Source organism: Acipenser ruthenus, chromosome 1 (genome assembly GCF_902713425.1).
Source record: "Acipenser ruthenus chromosome 1, fAciRut3.2 maternal haplotype, whole genome shotgun sequence".
Lineage (NCBI taxonomy): Eukaryota > Metazoa > Chordata > Actinopteri > Acipenseriformes > Acipenseridae > Acipenser > Acipenser ruthenus.
This window is the reverse complement of record NC_081189.1, coordinates 29,572,943-29,600,805: the sequence shown is the minus strand read 5'-3', so window position 1 is coordinate 29,600,805 and position 27,863 is coordinate 29,572,943. Positions and strand designations below refer to the sequence as shown.

At 37.3% G+C, this 27,863-nt stretch overlaps 1 protein-coding gene across 11 annotated transcripts in view; it reads left to right on the top strand.

The window, feature by feature from the left end:
- Positions 1–7,345: 7,345 nt before the first annotated feature.
- Positions 7,346–27,863, top strand: part of LOC117421407 (polypyrimidine tract-binding protein 3) — a 90,433-nt gene continuing 69,915 nt past the window's right edge. For 3 of the 11 annotated variants that reach the window (XM_059023252.1, XM_059023211.1, XM_059023258.1), the window contains exon 1: positions 7,348–7,583. In XM_059023252.1, coding sequence (XP_058879235.1) covers positions 7,580–7,583 — 4 coding nt within the window. In that variant the 5' untranslated portion in view covers positions 7,348–7,579. Of the gene's footprint in view, positions 7,584–16,331; positions 16,376–16,603; positions 16,638–27,863 lie in introns of all 11 variants that reach the window. The other 8 variants (XM_059023222.1, XM_059023215.1, XM_059023198.1 and 5 more) reach the window with 7 other exon arrangements.

The following is a 27,863-nucleotide window of genomic DNA, read 5'->3' as shown; positions in this document are numbered from 1 at the left end:
TACTTCTCAGCATTGAGGAGACCATTAATTCTGACCAAATCCCCAACTCCACCATGCTTCACTGTTGCCTGCAGACACTCATTCGTGTACCGCTCTCCAGCCCTTCGGCGAACAAACTGCCTTCTGCTACAGCCAAATATTTCAAATTTTGACTCATCAGTCCAGAGCACCTGCTGCCATTTTTCTGCACCCCAGTTCCTGTGTTTTCGTGCATAGTTGAGTCGCTTGGCCTTGTTTCCACGTCGGAGGTATGGCTTTTTGGCCGCAAGTCTTCCATGAAGGCCACTTCTGACCAGACTTCTCCGGACAGTAGATGGGTGTACCAGGGTCCCACTGTTTTCTGCCAATTCTGAGCTGATGGCACTGCTGGACATCTTCCGATTGCGAAGGGAAGTAAGCATGATGTGTCTTTCATCTGCTGCAGTAAGTTTCCTTGGCCGACCACTGCGTCTACAGTCCTCAACGTTGCCCGTTTCTTTGTGCTTCTTCAAAAGAGCTTGGACAGCACATCTGGAAACCCCTGTCTGCATTGAAATTTCTGCCTGGGAGAGACCTTGCTGATGCAGTATAACTACCTTGTGTCTTGTTGCTGTGCTCAGTCTTGCCATGGTGTATGACTTTTGACAGTATACTGTCTTCAGCAACCTCACCTTGTTAGCTGAGTTTGGCTGTTCCTCACCCAGTTTTATTCCTCCTACACAGTTGTTTCTGTTTCAGTTAATGATTGTGTTTCAACCTACATATTGAATTGATGATCATTAGCACCTGTTTGGTATAATTGTTTAATCATACACCTGACTATGTGCCTACAAAATCCCTGACTTTGTGCAAGTGTACCTAGAAGAATTTATGCTGTTTTGAAGGCAAAGGGTGGTCACACCAAATATGGATTTGATTTAGATTTTTCTTCTGTTCACTCACTTTGCATTTAGTTAATTGATAAATATAATCTATTAACATGTCTATTTTTGAAAGCATTCTTACTTTACAGCATTTTTTCACACCTGCCTAAAACTTTTGCACAGTACTGTATATATATATATATATATATATATATATATATATATATATATATATATATATATATATATATATATATATTATATATATATATATATATATATACAGTACTGTGCAAAAGTTTTAGGCAGGTGTGAGAGCCTGGATTAGCTAGTTTTTTGGCACCATTGTAATATATGTTCAATTTCTAAATTTTTATTTCACTTCAAAGAAAGTGGAGCAAGTTTGTGCTAATGCAAAAGATTAGTAAATCTAACCCTAAAGTGTATTACTGTTTCATGAGGATTGCAATGTTTTTATTCATAATTTATTGATACATTTGTTGTGTATCACTTTAACTTCATACTATACAGTATGTCAAAATGAATGTACATACATGAATTTAATCTAAGGGTGTTTGCCTAACATGGCAAATCACGGCAATATGTAAACACACACAGAGATCGATATTAGCCAGCAGGTGGGGTTTTGGGGAAAAGGTTTCTATTGGTTTTCTGCATCATTATGACAGTGTATACAAAGTTTCATAGAAACAAACACACATCCAAAAAAGAAAACAGTTAAAACTGTGTAGCTTGTGCACATAATAAATAGTACAATCTATATTTTATTAAATGTAGATTTGATAGCTGTAGTAATGCACTCACATTTTTCGACTGTCATGTAAAATGTCCAATAAAGTATTTGCTCAACACATTACTACAAAAGCAATGCAGCACAACACCATCTGACATCACTACTCCAGCAGCTTTGAACTTTAACTTCTGGCTTTTGCAATTTGTATGATCTACCAAAAAAAACTCAAAAACAGATTTTTTCCCCCAGTTATCGTAATGGAAATCGTTCATTTCAATGATCCATTTGGCCCTGATTTACATAGAAAGTGTGGGGGATTAAGTCTACTTCTGAAAGGGATTTGATAGACTTTCATGTAGTTTTGTCCTTGCATGGGAATATTTATTTATTTATTTATTTATTTATTTATTTATTTAAACCTTTGTACCAAGGTTTAATTTAGAATATTGCCACTATCACAGAATAAAATGTATGCATTTTGTAGTTTTAAAATTCATAATAAAAGTCTGTTTACATCTTAGCATACTGATTTAAATCTTGACTGCTTTTCCAACTGGAATACACAACAGCGATATGAGTCACACATAACATTAGAGTCTTTGCACCCAGGAGTTATTGGAAATTGGGATGGAAAGCTGAAAACAAAGAGCCTCATATGACTGGTACCAAAAAAAGAATCCCTTAAAAATCAATCCAATTATACTTTGGAAATTCCAAACCCTGGTATTTGAATCATCTAATAATCTACTGAATGCAGCTGTGGAATTTGAATTTCCGCACAGGTAAATTTAGCTATTACAAGCAGTGACCTGCACATGCATACAGAACATCCATAGATCTACAGTATCTGTAAGGTACTATACAAAGGTACGAAACTCATTTACAACTCTCTCTAATTGTAGGAGACCAGCCATTTTCAGATTAGAATTAATACTCTGAACAAATCACTAATCTGAACAGGGGCAGGTCCACAGAGTCCATTCTTTCATTTGAACTGTAGTTCTTTGATAGCCAAGAAGTATGAGAAAAAATGGGCTGGGCTAATTGACTATTCTCAATACCTTAATCTATAGAGCAAGGATTCAACCCCAGCTCAAAAGAAATTTGTTTTGCTGTCTGCACCCATTCATATAGACAGTTTCCATTATGTACAGTTGTTGACAGCATCAAATAGCATACCAGTAATCACATTCATAATTATTGCATTGTTAGCATCTTTAACTGTGACATGATGTGTGCTCTAAGATTTGGGTTCCACTCATTTCTGTATGTAAACTACCAAATAACAAAGCTATAAACAATTCTTAACAGATACAACTGCAATTCAATAGAGTAGTAATACGGAGGAAACCTTTAACTCAGTAAACATGTATTTTGATAAGACATTTTGTTAAAAAGTTACATTTATAGGGGGCTCCCGAGTGGCGCATCCAGTAAAAGCACTCGCTAGAGTGCAGGATGCGCTCTATAGCCTGGACGTCGCCGGTTCGAGTCCAGGCTATTCCACAGCCGACCGTGGATGGAAGCCCCCAGGGTGCGGCGCCCAATTGGCCAAGCGTCGTCCAGGGGGAGGGAGGGTTAGGTCGGCCAGGGTGTCCTCGGCTCACCGCGCACCAACGACCCCTGTAGTCTGGCCGGGCGCCTGCGGGCTTGCCTGTAAGCTGCCCAGAACTGCGTTGTCCTCCGACGCTGTAGCTCTGAGGCGGCTGCACAGTGAGTCTGCAGAGTGTAAAGAAGCGGACGGCTGACGGCACACGCTTCGGAGGACAGCGTGTGTTCATCTTCGCCCGTCCCGAGTCAGCGCAGGGGTGGTAGCGGTGAGCTGAGCCTAAAAATAATTGGGCATTTCAAATTGGGGAGAAAATAATAATAAAAAAAAAACTAATTGGCAACGACTAAATTTATATAAATAAAAAAAAAAGTTACATTTATTTCTGCCAAATCAGTGGGTCTGTATTTGAAAGGTATACTATAAGCAACATATTTTTTAAGCTTTTAGAACTGCTATATATATATAAGGGCCACAAGTCCAACGGCAGTCTGTGCTGTCGCAGTCAGAGCGAGGACAGGTGGAGCGAGGACTTTCTTTTTTTTTTTCTCTTTCAAAACCTCTTCAAATGGCTACGAGAGGCCTTGAAGCGGTGACCCTCTACAACGGCACCCTTACTCAGATCATCGACACAGTTGACCCGCTTATGACCAGAACAGTGAAGAAACATCGCAACTGTCCATGGTATACCCTCGAACTTCGACTGCTTAAGTCTGCCTGCCATAAGTCTGAGTGTAAATAGAGGTCGTCTGGACTAACTGTTCACAGAGAAATCTGGACCGATCACCTCAGTAGCTACAGGTATGCGCTTGTTGCTGCCAAGGTGAAGTACTTCTCAGAAATCATATCTATGGGACACAGTAAATCAAATATTCTGCAACTCTCTCTATGGTGGTCTTCTGTCACGTGCCATAAACCGATTGCAGCTGGTTCAGAATGCCGCTGCTAGGATCCTTACAAGATGTAAAAAAAACATGATCACATTACCCCCCGTCTTGCCCAATATGGCTACCTATTAAGTTCAGGATTACTTTCAAAATTCTCCTGCTTGCCTACAATGCCCTTCATCACACAGGTCCAGAGTATCTCTCCAACCTGCTAACCCGCTATGTCCCTGCCCGCAAGCTGAGGTCCTCTGACTCTGGCTTGCTTGTCATACCCAAGCAAAAGTGCACCACACTCGGAGAGTGCTCTTTTAGCTTCATGGCTCTGACTCTTTCCCAGCTTTAGTGCATGAAGCTCCCACCGTCGCTCGCTTCAAATCAACTCTCAAGACCCACTTGTTCTCTCTCGCTTTCCATGCTCTTTAAACCTGATATCAGTTACTAGCTGTCGTCTAACTTGCTATTTCAGATTTATCTTTGTTATGATTCTGTATGACACATGCATCCAAAATGTTTAGAACTCATATCCTAGCCTTGTATTTAATGTACTATGCCTTGTATTTCATTGTATTTAATGTATTGCATTGTTTTCACAGTTTAATGTATTGTTTCTCACTATCTTGTAAAGCGCTTTGTGATGGTGGTCCGCTATGAAAGGCGCTATATAAATTAAATATTGATTGATTGATATATAAAAGTGAAAATAATCAGAAACCAGAAATCAAAATAACAAACATCATGGAAAGGCTACAATTGGAAGGTGGCTCCCCCTATCTGCTGCAATTTCTGACCTGTGGGGTACACCTAGTCACTGTAAATTGTTGGAGCATGACAAGTAATGAATACACTGTAGCCCAGCACAAGCAAAGCAACAAGTATACATTAAGACAGAGCAGTGTTTACAGTGTTAACGGATCAATATGCCACACCAGTCTGTAATCTTGTACCTGTAGATGGTATGATTTCTAATGTTTGTAAAAGACTATAGATTTGTGCTGCATTGTTTTTGTCGTTAATGTGTTCTCATGCGGTTCCTAAAGGGGACAGTATTTAGTTGATCCTATTTCCACTTTTGAGTTTATTGACATAATGCAGTTTAGCTAAAGGTGAAGTCCCAGTGGCTTTACAATCTAGTTTCAACACTTCAGTACCATTTCCTCTGCTCCCCATATCACTGTGCAGTTGACATTTTCACTGCAGTTTAATTGGTGTTTTACATTTCAGTTATATTAAGCCTAATGAATGCAAAGTGCTCAGGTACTAGATTCCCTTATTTCTGAAAACCATATGATGCTGCATTAAAGATGAAGTCCTTTATTCTGCAAATGACTTATGACTTAACTTCAAATAGAAATACATAGCTTTTTATTCTTGTTGTTTGAATGTGTTACATGGAAGATAAAAAATGGGGTAGATTCCTCATGTTCTCTGCTATATAGATTTAACCTTGCTGTACAGTGTTAAAATCAAATTTAATTGCCATTTTTAACTGCAATAAATTAATACATCATTTATTCATTCAGACTAGTTATATATATATATATATATATATATATATATATATATATATATATATATATATTTATTATTGAATTGTGGTTTGTCACACTTGTACTTTGCTTGAACAAAAGTTATTGTATTTCTTGCTCTTATTGTATTACTTGTATTGTAACACTTGAAATGTATTTGCTTACGATTGTAAGTCGCCCTGGATAAGGGCGCCTGCTAAGAAATAAATAATAATAATTATATATATATATATATATATATATATATATATATATATATATATATATATATATATATATATATATATATATATATATATAATAAAAATTTAACAATCGCCAATTATTTTATTATTTTCTCCCAATTTGGCCATATCCAATTATATTTAGGCTCAGCTCACCGCACTGACTCGGGAGCGGCGAAGACGAACACACGCTGTCCTCCAAAGTGTGTGCCGTCAGCCGACCGCTTCTTTTCACACTGCCACCTCAGAGCTACAGCATCGGAGGACCATGCAGCTCTGGGCAGCTTACGGTGAGCGGAGGACACCCTGGCCGACCTAAGCCCCCCCAGGTGGCTCCGGTCTACGGTCGGCAGTTATATTAATATATTTTATAACTGTACTGTGTGACATTGTGTCTGTTGCCTGCTTACCAGCTTATCGTACAGGTAGAAAAACATACTGGGCAATACAGAGGTTCCTGCTTGAGAGGCAAGTTATTTTTTAATTTTTCATTATTTGTGGCAAAATAATGATGTACATTTTAAAACTAGACTCCAGGCAACAACTTCATTTTGTACAGGAAATCAGTCTTGGAAATACCTTCATGTATTTAAAAAAAAAAAAAAAATTAAAAAAAATACCGCCACCAGGGGTGCCATATTTTTTTAATGGGAATGGCCAAGGACATCACATCACATCCCAACCCCAAAATTATCTGTTTAACATGTGTTCCCACATGTGACATGGCCAGAGGTTACACTGAGCAAGTACAGGAGGAACATAACCAGTGCCACCTGGTGGCAATTGTTTTATACCATGGAACCCTGTTCCCTCTGGTCCAGTGAATATATATTTTCAGTACAAAAAATGGTTAATGCTGTCCAGAGTGGCCAAGAAGCGTTGTGTTACCCCTGGCTAGCCCAGATTAATGAGGTGTTCACAGTGTGTATAATATTCATATACATAAATAAATACATACAAAACTACAAAACAAAGGTCTCACACTCTGCTATAACAATCAATCGTTCACAATCACAGTGCAATGGAAAATGCAGGTGATTGATTTAACTTACTAACACAAAGACTGATTGGCTGTTCCACAAACCCCTCATTTATTTACTGTGTTTTGCTTCTTCAAGCATGAACTTCAGAGCTATCACATACATACATATGTTTTGCATGTGATGCTAGATTGACTGTACAGTACAAAAAAGAAGAACAAAATTATACCAGTGACATCTGAATGGTCACGGCAATACCTTATACCGGTAATCCATCACATGTTGGTCCTATGTATTGTAGCCACAATATGATGTCTTAATGTGCACTACATAATTTGTTACTTGGCTCTAATGGAATTATGTACTAGACAAACAATGCTACCCTATCCAGAATTCCAGTTGATGATTAACCAAACTGGTTCTTACTGGTGACCAGTGGACAACTTAATTTTGAATCCATACAGTTTATGTTAATATTTCCCCCTTTCAGATTAATTAAGGTGCTCAACAAACAACAGTTTAGCATTGCAACCTCTAGTAGTCAGTGTGTGTGTGTGTGTTGCTGTTTTATCAGCTGCCTGAAGAAAGGTACAGGAGAAGCCATTTTGTGTGGAGTTTTTTCTGGGCATATCTGTGTATTGCTGTGTACACGTCAGCAGCAGGAAACGTGTCTTTGTGCCAATGAGAGTATAGCGAGTGTGTGTGTTTGAGAGCTGACCGCTGTACTGTATTACCACCACCCTAATCCATGTTCTCATTTTACTGAACCAGTACTGCAGCTTCATTCCAGCCGCTGTTCCCTCTTTCTGTGCAATGGATGGGTAAGTGCAATCTCATTCCACACTCTCTGACAACCTAAACTAAGAAAGATATTTGCTTTACAAAACAAATATTTACCCATAAGTGTATATCAATCGAGATAAACTATACAGCACCCTCGTCCCTGCAACTGCACTTTTGTTGTAATCGGTTCCTTCAATGCTTTTTTTTCGCGTTTGGCCCTTTTTGAGTCTTGAGTGCTGAGTATGTTTTTATAATTGAAGGATTGGAACTGGGGAGCGAAAAGAAGAGAAAGAGGAGGGGGCTAGCATTAAGAGTTTTTGATAGTGCGTGTTTTCTTTCAAGAGTGTTTTTATTTATTTATTTATTTATAAATACTACGGCGTGTTTGGGTAAGAAAAGGGAGGTTCCAAACAAAGTAAAAAAAAAAGTAGCTTAGTTAGATTTATGAAGGGATTTCTGGAATTCTTCATAAAGTTCGTGGAAGTGTTGGTCTTTTTTCATTGTTGGCAAGACGTGTTTATGTTAATGCAAACTGAATCGAATATTTAGCGACTTCCTTCTTTACAAATCTATAAAAGTAACTTTCCTTTAGTTTTTGGAGATTCGTTTTGTTGCGGATATATTATTGGTTTTATGTTTTGCTGCCATTTTGATTTTGTGTCTTGGTAGGGGCGTTACTGTGTACGGTTCCACAACAAAAGTATCAACACTGTGATACATCATTTCATTTTAATTGCTATGAGATTTTATTTATATATATATATATATATATATATATATATATATATATATATATATATATATATATATATATAATATTCGACTCAATGCAGGTACAGTTTAATTATAAGCAGATTAAGTATTTTTTTGTACATTACATTGTTTTCTCTTTTGCTGTGTAGTATTTAAACAAACAAAATATGTGTTTAAATACCTACAGTAAACAGAACGGGCTGGGCGGGGGATCTTCATAAGAATACTTACCTATAAGGTCTTGCTTGCGTATGTACCAGTAAATAAACAATTCCCAGGAATAATTAAATCGTATTTTGCTATATGGACAATGAAAAGTTGTTGCCGGGTAAATGTTCTATTTGTAATGTGGCGGCAATATGTAGATAACGCCATTCCTGACACGAGAGAAAGTAGCCTGTCACTAACACAGCAGTCGCTGTGTATAATGAAAACCTGCCTTATGTTCCTAAAATTGGTGACGTATGTTGTTGTGCATTAATAGATTTGAAAAGCCCTTTCCGTTCTTCGGTACCAGGGAAGTATATGTGATTGTTTTAACTTCAGAATGCCAGTGGATTTAGCTAGTCGCTGGAAATTAATGTTGCAAGGATGAATATTTAATTTGACTAATTTGTAAAACATGCATCAATATTTTAGTGCTTTAAGTAAAGCCTGACTCAGAATGTGATAATGACCTTTACCACACATCTGAAGATGGCCTAATAACACAGACACGGTATTCCAACTTATCTGTAATGTTTTGGTTCATTAAGTACCATTACAATTCCATCCTCTTGAATTATGTTTGTGGGGGACAGACAGTTCATTGTATTTGTATTGGCTTGTTTTGGCTCACCAGTTCCAATAAACCGTCTCATTGTGGGGCACCTGAGCCATCCACCCAGGGTCCATTATAGTATTCAAGTTTGAGGTTGTGTGTCTACTCTCTGCTTTGGAATTTGTTGTTTCCCAGCCCTGCTACAGTATCTGTAACTGTGTATGTAAACACATGCATGTACACATGTAGTCCTCACACACATTGATGTATAATAAAGCAACAGCAATGGATGGCTTTTCATGATGACTTTTCTCAATATGGTAAAGTTTAAGCTTTTAAGAAAGAAAACAGAATCTAATTTGCCATATTAAATATTATTACTTCACGCATAAGTAATAACCAGCCGTCAGTAGCCTACCTGGGCAGTCAAAACAAACATCACTTTATTCCAGTTGACATTTCCCATAGCTCCCAAAGATTAAAACGAAAATAAATAAATTAAACAGACTCCTGTTTTATGATGTGGGATAATAAATGGAGTGTCTGATCCTGCTGTTTGGATGGTCTGCTCTGGTTCCAAGGCTGAAAACTGATTTATTATTGGTTAATTACAAATAGACTGCAGGTTTTACAGAAGGAGTTGTGAGGTCAAATTCTGTGGGGGAGTACAGTACTTGTAACCAGTGAGACTCCCTTAAGAATCCCTGTACAGAATGGCATCACTGTACTTTAAATTGAACATTCAGTTGTAAGAGTAAGGTTAAACAAAGCTTTTCAGGCAAGCAAGATTTTTTAAATATCTACTTATACTTTAATCCAGACGTTTAATAAGAAATGTGCCTGGATCAAATTAAATTGGTGTTTATTATATGGGGAAATGGTTTTTTGTTTGTTTTACAGAATACTTAAGTTTCTCTTTCAATGTGTTAGCAGTTCGGAGGACATGTGAAATGTTTCTGTTTTGGATTTGCATCATGCTAAAGGGATGAATGAAGAGCAAAATACCCTTACACTTTCATATAACCAAGTGTCAGAAACAAACATGTCAGTCGTATACTTTTCCATCTAATGCAGGTCTGAAGATGAGAGGCATAACATAACAGTTCTGTATTTGCAGTCTGTAGGGAATGATTGTGGTGTAATGTTAGAGGAGACAAGCAAACCAGAGATCTTTACAAAATGGTAGATGGTATTATCCCTCATATGAATGAGTGCTTATTTATTTATGTGTTTGAAATTACTGCTCGCTGTTGCTTTGCTGCATGGCGCAGATGAGCATGACTGTCACTCCACAGAGTGATTTCCCACTGAGTGGAATAACATGACATTTCCTTAGCCTTTAACTCTGTTGCCCTCTTAATGTTGCTTATGTGCAGGGATCCTAGGAATCCATTTGCTGAGGAATAACTTGGAAAACACGGCTTTCCTGTGCAGGTGGAAAATTTCTAGTTTTACACGGGGCAAAAAACATGCAAGGCTTTTTTTTGTTTGTTTTGATAATCAGTACACTTATATATAATCATCAACACGGACAATTTTGTTTTAAATTTCCGTAAACAGACTTGTTCAACAAAACTGCTTCCGGTGTACAGAGGTCAAGGTTGAATGAAGCGCAATGTCACATTCATGTTGAAACATAGCTGCAGTGTACTTCAGTATCCAGTGTGTTATTACTACTGAACAAGCTGTTTAACCCTTTCAGGACCAAGCATTTTTCAGTGGGATGCGGCCCCAGGAACAGGCATTTTAACTTCAGCTCATGAAATAGTATCTGCTTATATCCACTCGTTTGTATATTAAAACACATGAGACAGAATAAATGTTCTAATATAACTATGTCAAATACATCAGATTTACAGTGTTTTTCAATGTCGTTATTACCTTTCTTACAAGTTTCTCTGAAGCAAGCTCTGATGTATTTTCTGTCTTCGTTGCCAAAACTTTCTCCACCCTTTAGACACTAAATGCCCCTCAGTGACGTCACACGAAAAAAAAAAACTACCAGGAAGTGAACGCCAGTCCCTCCCCTAGCCAATGATATGTGTTTCAAGCCTGTACGGCAAAGTACGGTGGCCCTGTAGTCATCAAAGGAAAGTGTTGTTGTTTTTTTTTTTTTTTTTATGGTGTTTACTCAATCGCAGTTTAGAAGCCCACTTCAGTATGATCGTGTTAACACGCTCCCGGTCTTTAAAGGGTTAAAGAGGCCGAAAACAATAGAAATCACTCCTAAAGATCTGGTCAATGAGTTTGGCAATAGCCATCTAGATGACAAAGACCAACTCAGAGATAAACTAATATGAATACAATTTTTACTTACTACACAGAAGTGTAATGTTTAAAGTAAAATGGTTTGTTTATATTATTGATTGATGGGACTGGTGAGCTTCCTTTAGAATTTAAAAGTGTACCAATAAATACTTCTTGTGTTAACTGTTATTCAATAGTACTGTTTGTCTATCTTATAATGGTGCTTAATTTTAGTCTTTGTTTTAATTGTGTAATAACGCAGATTTTTATTGTTTATTATAGAATTACTTTTTTTTTTTTTTTTTTAATTGCGGAAAACTAGGATGCCTGCTTGTGTGTAAATGTTCTGGACCTTACTGGTCTGTTGTGTGATTGCAATTGAAGATGCATTTAAATCCGGATCATTAACCAAGGAGTGGTGGTGGGGGGTGGTTAGCCTTCACGGTCGGATGAGAAAAAAGGATCCTCGCTTGCAGTAAAACAAAGGGGTCTTGCTTTGATCTTTTAGCAGATCTTACAGGGCCCACATTTTTAATTCATGAGAAACACCCGGCTTTAAATTAATTAATCCTCTCCTTGAAGATTTGCCATTAAAGTAAGTTGAGTTGTTTTTGGTTGTGCGTTCCCAGATGAATTTGTTTCCTTTTCATTGTAAAAGTCATGTTTAGGAATATCATGCAAATAGGCTATGTAAAACAGATGCACTACTAAATATAGACCCCAAACACTACCTTTTTAACAATGTGTCTTTTTTTTTTTTTTTTTTTTTTTTGCTGCTTTAGCCCTATAGCTCCTTTTTTTTTTTTTTAGAAGGGCTTTGCAGCATTCTGGCTTTAAAAAGGTTATTGTAAAACAGAAGTTCTTGTGGGTGGAATTTTGCTAAGGCTCCAAGGTCACTATTCCAGTTTGACAATAATGAATGCACCTGTGTTTTGTTATTTACTCTTAGGCTGCAATTGATTACTTGCAAAAAAAAAGAAAAAAACAGGTTTCACAGTGGTCATTTGTGATATGTTAAATTTCTAGGTTTCTTATGGGAGAGTAGTTCTCTTCTTGCAAATCCTATATCTTCAATGTAGTGAAGTCAATTCAGCCCCAATGATCCCTCTACTTTTGTGACTAGTACAGAATTCTTACAGGTGTAAATGTATGAGCCTTACTACAGCAGTCATGCCTACTACAAAGCATTTGATTTCACTTCTTTAACCACTGAACAGTGGCACTGTTACAGATTGTGTGTCCTGCCTAACCTCAGGCAGGATGCAGACCTTTCATCTTCTGGCTCAGAGGCCAGTGTGCTGCTACCTGCTGAGAGCACAATGTGCATTGTCCCCTACTATAATAAGCAACCAAATTCAGCTTTTTAACAAGGTAGCACAAAACGCTTCTTGTTGCTGACTTTCATTGAAGGTTGGTTACGTCTTGCTTTTCATAAGCATTATTTCTGCTTGAGAAATGTAATTAATTTTATAGTTAGCACACCAATTTGATAGTCTGAAATGTACAGACGTTTTAATATACATAAACTGTCATTTTAAAAGAAGAAAAACACCCTGCTTGTTAAATGTGGAGTGTGTTACATTTGAATATGTTGGTAGCTTGGTCATTCTTGTAAATGTCCCAACACAAAAAGTCATACACAGGATTCCACATAAGAGCATAATACAAATAATGAGATCTAAAGAAACTGTTGGCCAGTTGATTTTTGCCTGTCTAGCCAGTTGGCTTTAGGGATTCCACACTGGAAAGGCTGGTTTTGCAGAACCCGTGAGCACTAGACTAATTTACCTACGGTAACATTACAGTAGATTTCGAGTGTTAATCAGCGCCTGTAAAACCAAAGTAGACTAAACTACAGTAAAATGCACCTTTTTAAACATATTGATGTTGCAGATTCACAAAATAGTAAATCGAGGGGCACAATAAACCCACACAATAAAAAAAAAAGCTAAACTAACATTTAGAAATTGTGTAATTAGATTCTGCATTGCTAAAAGCAGGGATACACATTCAGTAAGCAATATACAGAATGTTAAAAAATGAGGCATTCATTGAAAGGAAGCAAATAACACCCTGATTGAATAAACACTACTACTACTGAATAAACATTTAGTAGTAATAAACTAAAGTTAAGTGTGTGTAAGCTAAAATTTGACTCCCCCAGGCTTCTCCCCAGGCCTTTTCAGCCGGGCGGAAAAAGACCCAATGTGCCCGTGCCTTTAACAATAAGGATTGATTTCACTCAGGGTTGCCGGATTTCTGACAGAAAAATAACGACCTTGTTCTTCAAAACAAGCCCAAACAAGCCCCAAACAAGCACAACCCTTGTTAGAGTACCCATGTTGGGCGTTTATGCTAATTCCAACCCGCAACTATCAAATTCCAACTGAGACTCTCAAAATCAAGCCCAATCCCACTTATTATAAGCGGACTTGGCAACTCTGATTGCGCTTCTAGCAGATTAGATCACTTACGTGTTGCTGGGTGAAAAAAAAAAATCTTGGCACCACATGACAGCTGTGTTACGTCTTGACACAACATTTAACCAATCAGAGAGTTGAAGGGGCAGGTTTTCTGTGTTAAGCACTTCGAGAGGCTAAAATGTTAAAAATTACTGCTAAAAAAATAAATGATTATTTTCAAAGCAAAAATAGTGACAATGAATGCCGGGTTTTCAAAATAAGCTGGCGATCGATGCAATCCATCGCCTAATACGATATTTGCGCTGGCTACTTTATTAAAAAAAATTAAGATTATTTTTGGATATTATCATTGTCAATTTTTTGTCATATTATTGTACAGTAAAGTGATATATATTACATAATAGCTATACATATGCACCAAAAAAAAAAAAAAAACGTATTCCTTTTATTGTGATATCGTAAAAATATGCAACCAGGTGCTTGTGAGAGATATTGGGGGTTCATGTATAGAGGCTGTACGCCTTTAAGAAGAAAGGCGTGATGGGATATCAGCTGAACACTTGTCAGCTGACATGCAAACGCTTATGTGCATAGGTGCTGGATTATTACACTCCGGCTTCATGAAACAGTTATGATGGTGACCAAACAGGTGTGAGTACTGTTGTGTAAAAAAAATTGTTAAAATGAACAGTTGCATTCAAAAAATGTAGAACAGCGAAAAACACAAATAGAAATAAAAAACATAAAAAAGCGCAACCAGACATAGTCAACGGAAGACAACACATTATTCAAATTCTTTGTTGTATTATGTGTTTAAGGTAAGGCAAGTTTATTTTTCCATTTAAAGTGCTCCCGGCTCTAATGTTCTGCTGCCTGGCTGTACAGAATTCCTGGGAAGAACCCTGACCCTGACCCCCATGATGTCGACAGACTAGACTGTTTTTTAATTTGAAATCAAGAAAGGTGCTGCGTCTGTGAAGCACGGCAATTTGCAGCTGTGATTAGTTTAAAAAAAGTTTATTTGATTGCTATAGTGAGCAAGTAGCTTGTAAACTCATTTAGTAAGACTTGCAATGTGGGTGTACTTTTTGCATATTTTGTAAATTGCACTTTTTTAAACAATGCAATTGAGGGGTGGATTGTTTCAAATGAATTAGCAGCACTCTAATGGATAGTGCCACGCTAATTTCACTCTATGTTGGGCCTTTTGAATTAAAATAAACTAAAGAGCATTTGAGGATGTCATAGAAACTGTTATATGAAACTGCTTTGACAATCTGAAAGGGTGGGCTTTTATTAAGCTGATCTAACACACTGTGTACTCATGTTTTTTACAGGTGTTGTGATACAGTATCAGCAGTCCTATTAGTTGCTGTGGTAGGGCCTTCGAAGATGCAGTGTGGTTTTTATTTATTATTTCTTCTCTTTCTCACCTGCAGTACCATTGTAAACCCATTCTCATTTTGCTTAACCTGTAATATAAAATGGACATTTACATTTTTTTTTTTTTTAAAGCTGAACAAAATAGATGGGGGAAATCTGGGTAAAATCATATGACGGTACATAAAAATTCTGATCAGAAAACTGAAATGGCTGGAAATCCATTACAGTGGTGCCCTCCAGATACAGTAAAAGCTGTTTTTTAATGTTGTAGTCTATGATAGACAGAAGTTCAGTTCATTTTCACACAGCTGTAAATAACCAGGGATTCAGTTGTTTAGATCTCTGGCTACTGCAGGTTTTCAGTAGAACTGATGAAGACTTCCTTGAAATTGCAGTTAACTGCACCAGTGCAGTGTTGGCTGCCCATGGGAATATTCCATCGCCTTACTTTAAAAAAAAATTCTTAACATGTTTGTGTTTCAACAAAATATGTGATGGTTTTATCAACTAAATACGGTTTGCCCCAGCAGAAAGATGCTGCTGCTTTTTTTGGGGTATTTACGCTGGGTCCAAGCACATGTCATGTAAGGCCTACATGTAATGAGCACCCTCTGAAGTAGTTGGCGGCTTATTTAAAACCACCGTTTTGCTCATTGAATAAATGTATATTTGGGACAATTTATGTATTTTTGCATAATATGGCAAATGCTTTTATTTCTTACAATGTATTTTTCTTTAATACATACACTTTTATTTTGATTACATGGAAGGGGATGCAAAATACTTGGCTGTTTACAGTGTTCATGCTACAACAAGTTGTCAGTTGTAATGGCGATGTAAAAAGTGGAAACAAGTAATGAGGACAGGATGATTTTGTGTTGATTTACAAAACCAAATTCACACCAGCTGTAGGAATAGGTCAGAACTCAGCAGAGTTGTTGTACCCTGTTTAAGCTTGCAGAATTTAAAGGCATGTTAAAGGATGTACTGACTTTGTGTAAACCCAGCGGGCTAAAAATAGCCTATGCAAGCTTGTGCAGTCAATGGTTTTGAGAAATAATGACTTGCATAGCAGTGATACAGTATGCCTGTGCACAATAACTGAAGCTCGGTCTTTGTATAATTATTTATGTAGAGCTCTTGGTACTTTTAATCAGTTAAACTCAATACTGTGACATTCACTTTACAAACAGCCTTCTCTCTTTCTCTTTCCGAAAAAGATCTTCAGATGCGACTTGAGCTAAAACGTTTTCAACTTCAGCTGGTAAGTGTACACAGGGTATCGGCTCTCCTCTTGCTACTGCAGCTTGAACTTTGCAGTCTAACCCCTTTCCATGTAACTCTTACTTCAGGAAACATTTCACATCTCATTGCATTCTCTCTTTATTAACCTTTGTTTCTTCCACCGGACTTTTATTGTACTACTGGCTGTGAAATAACCTGCTTTTTAACTTCTGGTTTCCCATTGTCTCTCTTCCTTTATTCCACACAGTGTCGTTACTGATCTTTTAACAGTCGGTTTAAAGGTAGGATTCTGATTTCTCCTCTTTGCACTGCATTTGCCTTTTTCAGTTTATGTTTCTTTCTTTGGGAAGTTTTACCCTGTCATCTCTAACACAACTAATTGTGTTTTCATGAAACATCCATACAGTGTTTGTGCATTCAGTATGTTTTTCTCTGCTTTTTTCTTTTTGTACACCCTGAGATAACCAGCTGTATAGTGTTAGAGCCAGGCCCAGCACCAGGAACTGCACCATTGGGGGCGTAGGGCTTGTTTATGATGTCACAGAACCCCTTGATGAAATGCAGCCCATACATTACTCTCTATCTGTCTGTCTGTCTGTCTGTCTGTCTGTCTGTCGTTACCAACAGGGGATTATACTGTCAGAATGTAAATGTTTTCCCGTTGAAAAACTGGGTAGGAACCTCACAACATTTCAATAAATCTTTTTTTTTTTCTCTAAAATCTCTAAAACCATAAAACCATTAAAGAGGTGTGAGGTGTGCAGTGTTTCAAATTCCTGAATTTGTGACGAGAATCTAAATTGTTCCTAAAAGGCAGAGATCTATCATAGTCTACATTTGCAGTTTCTAGGTATATTGATTTATAGGTGATGTGAAAACTGTCAAATAAGCAAAAATCAGTTTCTAGATGGATATTTGGAAAACCAGCCTAATAAATGATTTCCACCTTTTGTTTGCTGCTATTTATCTAAAAAGGGATGAAATGGTGACACCATACAATACAAGTGCTTTGTTGGCAGGGAAATTAATTGGCATTAAATGATAGTCGTCACTGCCTTTAGAAAACTATGCTGTGAACAGGGATATTCCTTTTAAAAAAACACATGTTTCTTATGGCCTATTACTTAAACCACCATTTATAGTACAGTGCATCATATGAGTGAAGTAGGTGGAAGTCACAAGAATACTTTGAAGATGAAACACCAAATAATGTATATTTAAAAAAAAAAAAACCTGCAAGAACCTCACTATTGACAAAAAAAAAAAAAGGGCTATTCAATTGAATTGCTAAATAATGCCACTCTTTGTTCTTAAATTAGGATGCGTTGTGTGCCAAGATTATAAAAACCAGCATTTCTAGCTTTACATAGGAATCACTTTTAGCCTGTAACCTGCCAGGGAGAACCCTGTTTTCATTAATACAACAGCAGTGGTATTTGATTCCTCTGTGGTTTTGGATTCATTTAGTAGACTCAGAGAGAGTGTCCTTTTTATCTGTGTTTTATTTATTTTATGTTGTATATGGTGTTGCACTGTATGATAGAGTGAACAGTCATGTCTAAATTGTTCACACAATAGATTTTTCACAAGATTGAGTACATGGTTGTACATGCAAATATTCCTTCAGTGGACAGCCCAGTCGCTATTGATAGTTTCCATTCATTGTAGTTGTGGCAGGACAAGGATATGGAAGGTGTCGTGGTATTTGTCGTCCTCCATTGTGCATAATTGAGTAAAGGAAGCCTGCAGCTGCTGAAGCCCTGTTGACATCCTCTGCAGTAAACATATAAAGTGCAGGGGTAGAGCCACAGAAGAGAGTTGTTTTATTTTTTAATGTGACCTCATTTAAAATGGGGGGAAAAAAACCATAAAAGGATCCATATGCAGAGAACAGGGATGGGGAAAATAAGAATAAGTTTAGTGCATTGTTGGAGCAGCAAGTGTGGAAAAGTGGGTAAGCTCAGTATGAAATAAAATCATCTTTGCTAAGCAAACTCAGAAAGTGATAATTCCTGCCATATTTTGTGTAGTTTGGCCAACAAAACGTTTAAAGGAGTGCCTAGGGCTGGGACAACGCATTGATCCATCGATGCATCGAATCGTTGGAATAACCATTGATCAATAAAATAACCATCGATGGTTGAAAAAAAATCAAAAAAGCATCTATCAGTTCATTAATAGGACCATTTTTTATTAGGACCGACAAAATTTAAATCTACACTTTTATTCCTTTGGTTCCTTTAAATAATAATAATAATAAAAAACTCCCGCCCACTACGCAGTACGTACGTTTTCAGAGTAATAAGCGAGCCCCCCCCAAAAAAAAAAACCTAGAGAAGAGACTAGAGGTAGGCTGCATTTCAGGATCAGATTCTGCTAGTTAAATTGTGAATTTAATTTTAAATAAGCCGTCTGACGTTTGGAAGTTTTTTTTTTACAAAAGAACAAAATGGAAAGATAAAAAGTGCTGTTTGTGGAGTTTTAATGAACTTCTGTGGCAATACCACCAACCTGCGGGATCATTTAGGAAGACAGGACCCGACAAAATACGCCAGCGGGAACACATGTAAAAAACAAAAGGAAGCAACACCTTCAGTGATGGCTTATTTTAGAAGGAAAGTTGATCCAAAAAGCATCAGAGCAAAAGAAATAACAGGCCTGATAGTGGATGTTGTCACACAAGGTATCAGACCTGTTAGTAGAGGGAGCTGCGTTTAAAAATCTGATTGCAAATCTTGCTCCGGGCTATGAAATGCCCTGTCGAAAGACAATCTCCAAATTCATTACCCTGGATCACGAATGTGCAAAGGAAAAGCTTTGACAGGATTTAAGTCAGGAGTGTAATTCAGTGTCCATCACTACCGATGTATGGAAAAGCTTGACACAAGAAGCGTTTTTAACAGTCACGTGCCGTTACATAAGCAAAACTGGGAACTCGAGTCAAAAGTATTAGAGACACGAAAATTACACGAGAGACACACAGCTGTGAATTTAGCAGAAACGATCAATCAAATTTTGAGTTTGAAGTGGCTATAAAATGAATAGCTTGTGTTCATGACAACGCGGGCCAACGTGTGCAGAGCAATGTCTTTGCTTTCTGCAACGAGCGTGCTGTGTTACTTTTTGGTAGCATGGCAAGTGTGAGCTGTGCAGGGCACAATATAAATCTTTGCATTCAGAAAAGCTCGGAGGATGTACGACAAGTCCACACGTTAGTGGCAGCAGCAAGGAGACTGGTTGCTCATTTTAAAAAGAGTGAGATGGCAACAAGCACTTTAAATAGGAAACAAACAGAAATGCTGAACACAGAAAAAGCACCACTCAAGTTAACACAGGACGTACAAACAAGGTAGAACACGGTATATGTTTGATCGCCTTCTTGAATTAAAATGGCCGTTTATTGCTGTTTTGTCAAACCCAGATTTGACCAAAAAGTCTGACGCAGCAACGAAAACCAAACAAGCAACGAAATTGTTACTTCGTGGACGGCAACAAACACACTTCCAAGGAAACCATAATCCAACAAGAAATAACGATTTATGCTTCTGAAACTCCATTAAACATCAGCGAAGATCCCCTGATTTGGTGGAAAAATACCCAGACACGCTTTCCCAACCTAGCAGCCTTGGCAAAGAGCATGTTAAGTATCCCTGCAACATCGGTCCAGAGCGAGCGTGTGTTCAGCAAAGCAGGGATGTATAATTACAGTATGCACATATATAAAATGTAAGAACATGTCTAAAATAGTGCTTACAATGATAGTTGAAATGTGCAGTACGAGAATGCAGCAGTCCACTTACTCCCGTCCCGTCCCTGCTCGCTACACAAAGTAGAAATGATCAGTTTAACCCTGAAGTCTATGTGGTTAAACAAAAGGGCTTGTAACCAGGAGGTCCCCGGTTCAAATCCCACCTCAGCCACTAACTCATTGTGTGACCCTGAGCAAGTCACTTAACCTCCTTGTGCTCCATCTTTCGGGTGAGATGTAATTGTAAGTGACTCTGCAGCTGATTCACAGTTCACACACCCTAGTTTCTGTAAGTTGCCTTGGATAAAGGCGTCGGCTAAATAAATAAACGAATATTGGGGATCAACCGATCCCAGACTTCTATACATGTATTTTTTCTTTGCAGTTGGTACAAAGCTGGAGCTGATCTGCAGTTAGTACAGAACTAAGGAATACATTCTGAACTTTGTTTCAATTGATCACATTTGATTATATTTTGTTGTTGTAGCTAACCCAGCAGTGACACAGTAAGTTATGATGTCGATATCTAGTCTATTTGTTTATTGAAGGATTTTGTAAATATTAATGTCAGGCACATCTCCATTGTGTCCATATGCTGATAATTGAATGACATCTGAAGATGTGAATAAGCTAGATGAAATAGGATTCCATGTGACAATGAAATGACAGTGGTGTGTATTGTAACTATTATTTTTTGCAATATAAGGATAATGCTTATCTATAGTACTTTTCAGACACTAAAAAACAACAATGTCTACATGGGCACTGACAAGGTTAACACAGTGTGTGTTTTCTCTGGTGTGGCAGTATGAGACCAAATATAACCACTTGTGCTGTTTATAGAAATTGAATTTAAATTATTTTGAAGTGTGTTTGTGTGTGTGTGTATGCATATAGTATGCAAATTAGGGCAGATCTACTGGGACAATCCTACCTCATTACTGCGATATTGAGCATACTGTCTGTGTGTGTTTTATTTTTGTAAATTTATACTTGGCATAATAATTTGGCCAGAAAAATAATGTAACATTCTGGAACCTTTTGCATAATGTAGTGCAGATTTTTTTCACACAATCATAGAAAACTTGTTTAAGGTTAGGTTATTGGATTTCCCATATTACTATTGTTAGACTATTAACTCTTTCAGCACACAGGAACTTTACAAAAAGATAACCCTTGGAAAACTTAATTTCATAAATAAAAATAGGCAATAGGCATGGATATACTGTATATGGACATACAGTACACACGATTAATTTCCTGGTCTGCTGTGTGAACGGTGGTATGTTTCTTAGTACAACAGCGGTGTGCAGTTTTGAGTGGAGTTACCTTTCCTAGGTCTGTAGACATGGTTTTATATAGAATTAGATTTTATTTGCGTTTTCCAGCTGTTTATTTATTCATTGTGCTGTATGTGCGAGGTAAGGTTTTCTTGCAACATGTACAGTATTTGGGAATTTCACGTGATGACATCTTTGAACTGAGTGAGAACTGATCAGCAGAGATCAATCGGCATACTGTAACCAGGTACTGTATTTAGAATTACAAACAGATCTGTGAATACAGAAACGAGACACCCTGCACAATCCAATAACCTAACCATAAGAAGGATCTGGCATTCTGGAGCCCCCACTTGAAAATCTTCCATACGCTGGCCTGCTACGGTTTTATTTGAATTTTATTTATTGTATAGCAAAGTGGTTTATCATTTTTTTTTTCTGTTTGATCTTCAGTAAAGCATGAAATCTGTTAACAAAACTGTGTGAATTTTTACTTTCATTTGTTTTATCTTTTTGTCTTGTACCATCTTTGTTGTCTGCTTGCTTTTGATCTGTTCTCTTTCCTTGATTTGATGAGTGCTTGCATTTTATGAAAGAAACTAATTATTCAGTTCTTCATAATGTTTGCTGTCCCTGCATTTTACACACTTTTTTTTCATACAGTGCTGACATTTTGGATATAGCCTAACAATTTTGAAAATAAAAATGTACTGAACAAAAAAAAAAAAAATAGCAACCTAAAGAAGCCCTTGGTTATATACCACTATTCCCTTATAATAAAATTGCCTGAATGTAAAGACCACCTCTTGTAGTAATCAGATGTGCACTGGAGGCACATTTATTCTTTTAGCTCTGTTTTGATTGAGGACTGTTCATCTGATTGTGATAACTTGTGATGTTATGGTTGTTCCATATTAGGTGTTTATTGGAGCATCATTATCTAGTGGTTTATCGGAGCATCATTATCTAGTGGCCATGGACCTAACATATTCTAGTTAATACTTTGTGTTACTAAAGACTGGGGTATTAATTGTTAATTGTGTTTTTACATATTTTTTGCAGACAAATACACTAAAGAACCCTATTGTTATGATACAAACTAACTACTGTATGTTGGTATCCGTGTTCAGTCCAATTCAATAGACGCCTATACAGGGTTCTCCCCAGGAATTCTGTACAGCCGGGCGGCAGAACATTATAGCCAGGAGCACTTTTAACAGAAAAATAAACTTGCCTTACCTTAAATATATAATACGACAAAGAATTTAAATAACGTGTTGTCTTTTGTTGACTATATCTGGTTGCGCTTTTTTATGTTCTACATTTTCTTTTTCATTACTGTTTTTTATTATGGTAAATTACCATGCTTATTTAGGCACTCTACGATTTGACTGGGGAAAGACAACGTAGGGTTATTGAAGTTCACAAACAAAACAAAACAAAAAATGTAACCTTTTCAGCTTAATTATTGAGCTTATTGCTTCATTTAAATTGTTTTCTTTAAGTTTTCAGCATTTTGTTAATGCACGTCTATTTTTGTTTTTCTCTATTCTACATTTTAAACATTTTTTTTTTTAACACAACAGTACTCGCACACGTTTCGTCACCATCATAACTGTTGCATGAAACCAGAGTGTAGTATTCCAGCACCTCTGCACTTAAGCATTTGTATGTCAGCTGACAACAGCTGATATCACGCCTTTCTTCTTAAAGGCGTACAGCCTCTATAAATAAATTCCCAATATTTCTCACAAGCACCTGGGTACATATTGTTACTATATCACAATAAAAGGAATTTTTTTTTTGGTTGCATATGTATAGCTATTATGTACTATATATCACTTTACAGTACAATAATACAACAAAAAATGGACTGAATGATAATACCCGAAAATAATCTTAATATTTTTTTAATGAAGTAGCCGGTGCAAATATAGTATTAGGCGGTGGATTGTGCCGATCGGCGACTTATTTTGACCCTGTTTTTGCTTTGAAAATATGTATATATATTTTTTTAGCAGTCATTTTTAATGTTTTAGCCTCTCGAAGTGCTTAACACAGAAAACCCGCCCCTTCGACTCTCTGATTCATTAAATGTTGTGTCAAGTCGTAACACAGCTGTCGTGGTTCCAAGTTTTTTTTTTTTCACCCAGCATCGCGCAACTGATCTAGTCTGCTAGAGGCGCAATCAATCCTTATTGTTAAAGGCACAGTAGCATCTGCAAGACGGGCGGATCGGGTTTTTTCAGCCGGGCGGCGACAGCCACTTTGCCGAGTGAAGGCCTGGGGAGAACCCTGCTATATCTTCAGAACCACCACATTTTATTAAATGTTGGTTGCAAGTTATTCCACGTGTTGTGGGGTTACCGCATGTATATTGTTGCAGTACCATTTTACCCATTTTAATTAATCCAAAATGTTGGATTTTTTGTAATAGCTGATCAATTTTTTAATGCACATCAGCTGTTTGTGGGTAGAAAGAAAATGTGGAAAATAAAATTGATGTTGAAAGTGTTAAGTGTTCCTTATTTAAGTGTGCTGTTACTGCTAGAGTCTGGTCATACAGTCTGATTTTGTTAAAGATTTCAAATTGGAGGGCCCTTTTTTATGGCCCTCCATATATAGGAGGCTGTGTGGTCCAGTGGTTAAAGAAAAGGGCTTGTAACCAGAAGGTCCCCGGTTCAAATCCCGGCTCAGCCACTGACTCGTTGTGTGAGCAAGTCACTTAACCTCCTTGTGCTCCGTCTTTCGGGTGAGACGTAATTGTAAGTGACTCTGCAGCTGATGCATAGTTCACACACCGAGTCTCTATAAGTCGCCTTGGATAAAGGCGTCTGCTAAATAAACAAATAATAATAATAAAGAAGGGATGGGTGGATAGGTGGCAGCTGCTAATGAGCATTAAAGCTTACCTAAAGCATACGTTTGAGTCAAACTCTCATTTTACCAAGAAGATAAGAAAAAAATAAGTTTTGGTTATTCAAAAAAAATTACAGAAAGATTTGCTGCTCACTGTCAATCTGGGATTCCATTTTTTTTCATGTAATAGTAGTAAAACCAAATGCCTTTGGCTTCTAATTACAAACAAAGTCCATCTGAGTGTAAGACCCAAGTTGCAAGCCAGTGGATCTGGACAAGCATTGTGAATAAGCTTCTGTCACAATTAATTCTGTAGTGGTGGGGCCTACTGCTGTAAAGTACACCTCCAGTAGACCTGCAGATGTTTGATGTAGGCAACACTGTAATCCGGCATCGCAGTCCTCTTGTACTTGTGGTTTGTGAAATATGCGTTATGAGGAGAGGTGTGGGTGGGAATGAAACCACTTTCGGCCAACTCCTTTTTCCATGATCCTTTAATCTGCTGAGATTTCCTGCAGCGGTCCTCCTAACAAACTTCCTGCTGTGTCAAAGACCAAATGCAGTCCTTTTCCTGTTTAGTTGTCTGGGGCCGGAGCTGCAATATTTCTCATTGTAAGAGCTACTGTAAGCGTCGCATGATTGAATTATCTACCCCCTCCCCTGTGGAGAATGGATGTCGCTGCCAGGTATTGTAACAATCACTCTGCCAAGGCATCGTCAAGGAATTTCTGCTCATTTTGTACAATTGTGACAACTGGTGGGAAAACTCCAGTGGTTTTAAATGATGGCACCCCTCCAGATTATCTTGTAGCCTGAAAAGGCAAAATTTAAATATATCTTTGTAACTGTTACTTGTTAATGTTGGTTGGCCACAATTCTCTGTGTAATTGTGTAGTGTAATTGTGTTCCAGATTTACCTCAGTATAGAAAACTGCTTATTCAGTTGTGACAAAACTTGAATCTGAGGATACATGCAGAAACCTGTCTATGTCTCTATGGCAGGGATGCAATTTAATAGGCCTGTTTTTTCCACAGTGGGCATTTACAGTACTGAGTGGGCAATTTGCCTATAGTGTAAAATGTAGGCCACTGTCAGTTTTTGTTTTTCTGAAGATGAAACGCTAACACACAATCACTGGTGTAGTGTTATATATACAAAGCGTGAAATTTAAAGGGAGTTAAAGTTGGTGGGAAAACCGTATGTGCTATTTTCAGACATTTTAAAAAAATAAATAAAAAATGACAACAGTAAGAAAAACAAAAGCTGTGCCTAATTACATTTTTATTTATTTATTTATTTATTTATTTATTTTAATCCGGCAGTTCACTTTCTTGGCATCCAGAAGAAGCTGAGTTTTGGAATGTCGGTCAGAGCAAGTCTTATGCAGTCTTTAGAGAAAGTACAGGAGAAATGGCACAGACCAGGGCAAAGCTTATATGTAATGCAGCCAGATCAATGGGTACTCTGAACTGTAACTGGCCCCTGCAGATTAAAGCAATATGTTTGGAGTCCCAATAGTTTAGTCTTCTGTGCTCTCTGCTATATTAGAAGAAGAAATCGGATACATATTAGCATTTTAGATATTTTAGTGGGGGAAAAGTGGGGATAGAGATGTGCTACACGTATGATGTACTACACCTTTTACAGTTTACCTAGGTACTGTACAACATATGAGCAGTATTTACAGCTTCCTGACCTGTTTAAATGTGGTTTGTAAGTTTAGTTGACCCTGTTGTTTGGTGCTTTCTCTCTTGCTGGGTTTGTTTCCACAGATTGCTGTTGTTGGGTCTTGCCTCCATTGTTTTGTTCTTCATTGTGTGTTGAGCTATTGTCCACAAGGTCTAGATTTTAGCTAAATTAGGTGTTACAATGAAGCTCTTTCCGCACTTTACAGAAAGATAATACTAGTAGGGCTTTTAATCTTCACATTTTCTATTGATCGATTTATCATCCGATCTACAGTACAATCGATTAATCACACGTGTTTGCTAGTGATATGAAATTGTATTGAAAGACAATTACAAGTAATACAAAGTAACAATTCTTTTACTACAAATATTTCATAATGCCAGCTAATGGTTTAATATACAGTACGTGTAATTTGACAATTTGAAAACCGATGAGCAAATTGTCTTTTTTTTTTTTTTTTAGATATTCTGAAATATATTATGTGAAATATACCTTCCAGTTACCCTTTTCCCAAAGTCTTCTGAAGTACCCGATATTCTATATGACCTGGATACGGAACTCCACTGATTCTCTATGGGGACTTCCATCACACTGCTCGCAAAGGGTTATGGGATACAAAGAGAGTTCGGGAGAGGTTTTCTATTGAGAATCAATGGCACGATGTCAGATTGAGCTGATTTTATTAATGTTTAAAAATATAAAAAACCTGTGAAGTCTGTTTTACTCTTGACCAGGATGGCTTGACAAAATACTATTTTAATGATGACGTAACGTAATTGATACAAAGAATGTACTTTTCTGAACGCAGCATCAGAGATGGCGCATACACAGAAAGCAGAGATTAGAGCTTCATACAGCAGATGCAGTTGTTAAGTTTGAATTTATTGGTATTCAATGTCAGTTTTTCTATATATTTTAGTTGTTTACCATTTATTCGAATGTCACTTCGATCGTTTGCCACTGTAACTTCTGTAAACATAAAAAACAACACATTAATACAACAAAGACCTTTCTTAATTTATTACCATTTTGCAATATTTATTTAATTATTGGAGAAGTTTTTTTTAATATAATATATTTTAATAAGAGAATTGTGAATTCTAGAATCAGTCTAATGTATTTCACAATATTTAATTACAGTAATATTAATAATAGCTACTGCAGTAGTCAAAGCACATTTGCATTAGTACAGCAAAATATAATGCTTATTGGCATACTACTGCAGTAAATAAAGTATTCTGCTACATGTCAATACTGCAATCGCAAAACGCTTTTACACAGCAGTAGAAAACCTGCGATCTCAACTGCGCATGCGCGGGTGAAGGACTGTCTTCAGAAAAGTTGATTTCTTTTCAATTACGTTATGTCGCCATTCACCAGGTTAATCCAGGGTTTTCAATTAGTTTTGAAGTATGTGGCACTTACAAGGTAGTAGGGAGCACCCATGTCATCGAGGCGCATAGCGGCGAGGGTGGTGAGTGTAGGAGGGGATACACTCTGGCACATTTCTGCATGGTTTAAGCATGTGCTAGACTAGTAGTGGTCTGCTTGTAGTGTCTGACAAAGTACTCCATTCGTGCAATGAAGGAGCTTTATTTCAGCACTGCTCACAGCAAGGCAAGAGCAACAAGAAGGCCCCTGCAGTACAAGACTGGCTGAAAAAAGGACTGGAGCAAAATATTCTCTTTCACTCAATTTAAATATACCTTGACTGCTTTAAATCACACAAGTTATACAGAGTAGTGTGCAATGCTTTGGGACCACCCACTAAAAGTGACCTTTGGAAGCTATAAACAAACTGGAATGTAAGCACAGTCTGCATTCTAAAGAAGTTGAGTGTACAGATAGCTGAACTATGGAAGAATGCAGTAAACATCCATATATAATCAACAATGGTTTAAATATTGTCTTTCAGAGATTATCCTTTGTA